Below are 6000 nucleotides of genomic sequence, written 5' to 3'. Positions count from 1 at the left end.
AAAAACGGGACTGTCCCGCTGAATGTGGGACAGTTGGGAGGTATGATATTGCTGTTACTGTATATCTTGCAAAGGTTAATGTGTGTTAAAGTACAACTTAGAAACTGCACTTTTCCTAGTTGTGATTAAAGAGGTGCTGCAAAACCAAAGACAAAGAAGCCTTAGATACTAACCATTGCCTATTCAATACTGTATTGCTAACAACTGTGTTGAAATTGATATATTCCTTTTTGTGCTGCTATCTCCTGTCATATGTATGGTGATTAATCTTTTCAAACAGTGATCTGCCCTGGATCTACGTCCTCCTACTGCGCCTTTAATAAATCTACTTGATTATTATATTTATTTACCAAGGCTGCCACGATATGCCATTTTACTATATGTATGGGGCTAGCCACTCTGCTACAGCCTGAGGTGGATAAAGCTTGTGGAGTCATTGCTAAAGGAGAAGGAAGATTCACTGTAGCTGTTGTCTCAGCTGTAAGGTACCATCTACACCTAACTTATCTGTGCTCACACCAATACCTGGGGAACAGTATATGTAAATGCCTTTTGGATTTTTAATTTGAGTCTTCCATAGCAAGTTAGCTGTATATTTGTAATGGTGATGGTTTCGCATGTGTTGACACATCATTCTGCTTTGTGTGCGACCGACATCTGGTGGGTCTCACATACTTATTGTATGTGCTTTCATTTTCTACTTTGTATCCCAGAGGAAAAGACTATAAAGTGCCATGAAGCATTGGCTAAGGCAATTATCTGGACTTGCTGGCAAAGTGGTCAGTTTTTATTTACCGCAGTATTGCTGGGAAGCTCAGCATTGCTCAGCTTCTCAGGAGACATCAATGTAGTTATGATGGGTTCGGGGGGGACCCATACCCATACTTGCCTACTTTTGAAAAAGCATTTCAGGGAGATTGTGAAAGCAGCACCTATGAGCATGGTGGTAAAGTGGGCATGTACTGTTACATCTGAGAGGCGTGTCATAACACTGACTTACATCCAAATGTAAATGAGCCCCAAAGCAGTTAGTAAGATCTACTTGTTGATGAAAACACAGTGATACTTCTCAGAAAATACTTGTAGCCATAGGGAGCATTGTGCCTTATATCCAATGCATGGAAATGATACTAGTGATCCCATTTGAATGTATATATCTCTGTATTTTATTTTATATAACAGTGTCATAATATGGGTAAGGTGAAATGAGGGAGATCGGTAGACTCTTCAGGGAGACAGGGAGATTGCTGCTATTTCAGGGAGTCTCCCTGACAATGAGGGAGAGTTGGCAAGTATGCCCATACCACACGCCATGCACTCATTCGAGAAATATGACGCCATGTTTTTTAGGTAATCACCAGAAATATACCATCGTATTTCTGAAGTAATCACCAGAAATATGCCAACTGTGCCATATTTCCATGGATAATGTTAATGCTGGAAATGTGCCAGTGCAGAAAACCTTGGCACATTTTTGCATGCAATGTCAAAAAGCTTTCCAGGGTCCCCACTTGGCTTAAAATGCCCCTGCCAATCGATTTTTCAATTGTAAAAAAATCCTTTCATCTTGATAAGTACCTATTAATCCTACGCAACAATATCATAAAATGATTTAGTTTAATATAGAACTGTGGTTCATTACTAGTTTACTACATTTCACCAGGGAAGCTTTGATATGGCAGATACAGTACTGTCTATAACCAGAGGGGGGTGCTGCCTTTTACGATGTTGCCCTGTTATTCTCTGCTGGGGCTGTCTGGATCTAGGAAGTGGAAGCAGCGGCCATTCTGGAAAAGGGCATATGCCACAGACAGTTCGTGTACTAGCCGGGCACCTCGCTTTAAAAAAACCTTTATGTCTACCATTAACAAACATGGCGGCTACTTTCCCTGTACGTCTCTATGGCGATGGGAATAGGCGGCGGGACGTACAGCCACGTACACATCTCGTCCAATAGGAGCCTGAGCATCTTGTGTGACGTTCTGTGTTGTGATGACGTTTGAGCGGCGGTAACGGAAAAAGAAGTAGACAGTGAGTGTGGATGACCGGGTGCCGGAGCCCGGACTGCGCCCCCTCTTCTCCTGAGTTGCGTGTCCTTTATGGGCAGCCTGCTCTGTAAGCAGCGCAGCGGCCACACAGCGGACAGAGCGGAGAGCAACCGGAAAAAGCAGCAGCGCGGGGATTGCCTGCTCCGGGGACCCTGCATGCTCTGCTTCATCGTGCACAGCAACCCCAAGGAGACCCCGTGCAGCGAGCCAGCCTCCCCCGACCTGCCAGCGGCCCGCACTGCTGCCCAGGACTGCGCCCGCCTGCTGCTGCTCTGTCCCGCGGAACTGAACGCCTGGCAGGAGCGGTTCCTCAGGGAAGCGGAGTTCCGCACCGTCACTGCTCCGCAGCCCAGAGGCGGCGCGCTGGCTGCTGACATGGTGTGCAAGCGGAAGAACTGCGGAGGGAGCCAGAAACCCCGCACCCCGTGCAAGCTGCCCCGCTGTGTCCCAGCCGGGGGGCTCGCTGACAGTGGTGTAATGGGGCAGGATCAGGTGCACCCGTTTCCTGGAGGTCTCACTCACCCATTAGCAGAAGAGCAGGTGCCACACTATTCTGGGCATCCTGCACACCCTTCATCAGAGGAGCCCCCATACCAGATTATTGAGGAACCTGCCCCCTCCTGCTCACAGGAACATGTATACCATACTACTGGGGATCCTACACCAGCCAGCTCAGAGGAGCCCCTACACCATCCAACTGGGCATCTATCACCCCCCTACTCAGAGGAGCATGAATACCATCATACTGGGGATCCTACAACTCCTAACTCAGACCATCCTGCTGGAGACCCAACACCTTCCTGCTCAGTTGGTCCTGTACACCAGCTTCCTGGGAACCCTATGTCACCCTGCTCAGAGGAACTTGAACACCAGCTTACTGGGGATCTTGCTACGTCCTCATCAGAGGAAGAGACCCAAGCCCTAACCTTGGAGCATTTACAATCCAACACATTGCAGCAAGTACATCCGCTATCTGATGAGTCAGAACCCCAGAATGACCAGGTCTTTGTTTGCGCTTCATCATGCTTGGACTCCTCTTCCTACTTGCATCCTGCACCTTCACAGGTTCAACGACAGTGTCCAAGCTTCTGCATCAGGGAAACTGATCCTGAAAACCACAAGGTGGAGGCTGATGTGGTTTTACCTTGTGAACAGTTTCATATTAATCAACTTCCTCCATCCTTGTTGCTGAAGGTGAGGGGAATCACATGATGACTCATTGCTGTCAGATGAAATGTCATGTCACTAATTGCATTTTTTCATGTTGAGTTACAACTACATTTTTGGTGACCCTCACAAGCCAATCCTCCTGCATGGTTCATGTGGTAGGACACATGCATTTGCCAAATTGGATGCAGTCTGCCCCTCGGGTAGAATGATGGGTTTACGTCTTGCATCATTGTTAGTGCGTTTAGAAGATTACCCCACGCACAGGCTTATGAATGATGATCTGTTGTCTTCCGACTGCGTTTGTTTAGTCAGAATTTTATAAATTACAAATGGATTATTGGGCATTTTTATTGTATTTGTGTATTGTAGTGAGGAGCCTGCAATAATCAAGTTTGTAATTTGTGAAGACCTAAAGAAAAAACCCCCCAAAAATACAAATTAATTTTGTTTTACAGAGTTGCTGAAAATGTGACTAGTTAAGGTAATTTAATTTTTTTTTGTTTTATAGAATAACATTTTAAGGACAAAAACAATTATTCTTTGATTCTTAACTTGTATGCTATAAGCACTATGCACTTATCTTTTGTAAAGTTGAAATTTCTATGGGGATAAGGAAACTTGTATTTTGACATTGCACATTTGAAAAGGTATTACACTTTGCCTGCAGGCACATTGGCTTGCCCTAATAAATCATTTTCAGTAACAATCACATTTTATTTTTTAGTTTCCTTGTTGGCTGTACATTCATTTAAAGTGCATCTGTCAGAGTTAAACCTCCTGAGCTGATAACAAATTTTCGTGATGATGTGTCTTGTGAGCTACTACTGGGGTATATTCAATAATTGCTGCGCCGGACCAATGAAATTAGCGAGGATTGCTCGTGCGTGATTTCATGCAGTCGGACTTTACCTCGCAGCTCATGGAGGTGTGAGGTAAAATCTGTGTAAAGACCATCAAATCGGGCTCACGCGCTGGAAAACCCCCCCCCCCCCCCCCATTGATTCTGCAATTGACTTTTAATCTCTTCTAATGATATCAAGTAGGAAACCGTGTGGTTTTACATTAGGTGCTATGGGGCATATTTTATAACAATCTGCATCTCAGATGTGGTTGTGATGCAATATTTTCGAGCAAATACGCAATGTATATTTGCAAAAATCGCAAGAATGTATTATATTTCGCATCCCGGTACAGAGCTGTACATTTTGGGTATTTTTTGCATAAAATACCCTGAGAATGTGTCTGCATGAGCTGACTACTCCTCCGCTGTTCTCTTGGAGTCTTTCCTGGCCCCGAGGATCTCCCCTGTGCTGGTGCCCGGTTTCCGACTTCCTCTCCTGCCCCTCTTCCATCTGTAATAGAGAATAATGATATAAAACTTACCTGCACCCAGGGATCAGTGATCAATGAGCTCCTTCTGTGACCCGGTCAGCTGAGATGCCGGCTGGGACTTTTACAGCACATCAGCTGACTGGGTCACAGAAGGAGCTCAGAGATCACTGATCCCTGGGTGCAGGTAAGTTTTTTTTTTTTTTTTCTATTATAACTATCTACTTTCTCTGTGATAAGCCTGTGACCTATTATTGACACACATGCTGATTACAGAAGCTTGCTCCTGGCTCTGCTATGCCTGCATAATGACATCTGAAGATGGTGTTATTTTTGCAAGGCTTCCTCCGGTAGTATTTTACATTTTGTATTTAGTAAATGTAAAACCGATCGCATTTCCATTACAGGTATGGGAAATGCCATCTACATACTAAAAATAGAAATCTGATTTGCGCATTCTCCTTTAAAAGCCCTATGATACATTTAAGTGTTAAGTTATGTGAAAAGGGTATGAAAACTCACATTATTTTAGTAAAAAAACAATATTGCTAAATATGCCTGTATGTGACACATCATTTCTGCAAAAACACCTGTGCTCCAGTAAGATGTAAAAATAAGAGACATGAAGGAATATACAGTGCAATGATATATGATGTGTTTTGACATCTTTTTGTAAAAAGGAAGAGGTGTAATTCATCCACCACTTTCAGGGGATATGTACCGTGGTTCCCTCTTTTAGTTTTGTCCTTACTAGAGCTTGATTTTAAAGGCATGTCCTATATTCCTCTCAGCAATAATGTGTCTGTCATCCCTGTATTCTCACATTAAGCACAACGCAGTTCAGTCCACAGAAGAGGAATAAAGACATCGGATGGCATTATACCACCTTTTAGATTTTCCCATTACAATCACACTCACATTAGATAAAAAATAAACAATATATATCAATACCATCAGATGAAAACACTTCTGCCCAGCAGCCTAGCTGATGAATATAGATAATGGGCATGCTAGTTACAATAAGTTCTGTGAACTCTCTGCTGATGGAAACAGTCACTGAAGCTGCTGCTGAATCGGACAACCACCTCTGCCCCGTTCTGATTTATGTAATGTAGTGGATACACACCGTTGTTATCTGCTTTGTTAAAGATTTTCGGGGTTTGTTTTTGGCTTGTACGTTCATTACGTATATTTATCCGGTAGGCTCCTGCACATAACTGTTTGGTGACTCTGAAAGTGGTAGATGAATTACACCTCTTCCTCCTTACACAAGGGTGTTAAACTTTGGTTCAAATTATTACGCTATATGTTTTTTCACTTCTCTTGTTTTACATGTTACTGGAGTGCTGCTGCTTTTAAAGAAAAGGTGACATCTCATCAAATTTAAAACCACACTTATGATCTTATTTAAACCAGGGAAACTCGCGAAGTATAACAGCCCACTAGTGATGAT

At 43.5% G+C, this 6000-nt stretch overlaps 1 protein-coding gene across 2 annotated transcripts in view; it reads left to right on the top strand.

Moving 5' to 3' along the window:
• Positions 1-1969: 1969 nt before the first annotated feature.
• FBXL17 (F-box and leucine rich repeat protein 17) overlaps positions 1970-6000 on the top strand; it is a 620751-nt gene continuing 616720 nt past the window's right edge. For both annotated transcript variants that reach the window (XM_088477668.1, XM_088477669.1), the window contains exon 1: positions 1970-3242. In XM_088477668.1, the coding sequence (XP_088333794.1) occupies positions 2100-3242 (1143 nt within the window). In that variant the 5' untranslated portion in view covers positions 1970-2099. The remainder of the gene's footprint in view (positions 3243-6000) is intronic.

Source organism: Taudactylus pleione, unplaced genomic scaffold, assembly GCF_031769625.1.
Source record: "Taudactylus pleione unplaced genomic scaffold, aTauple2 ptg000202l, whole genome shotgun sequence".
In the NCBI taxonomy this organism is placed as follows: domain Eukaryota; kingdom Metazoa; phylum Chordata; class Amphibia; order Anura; family Myobatrachidae; genus Taudactylus; species Taudactylus pleione.
This window is presented reverse-complemented; position numbering and strand designations above follow the sequence as displayed.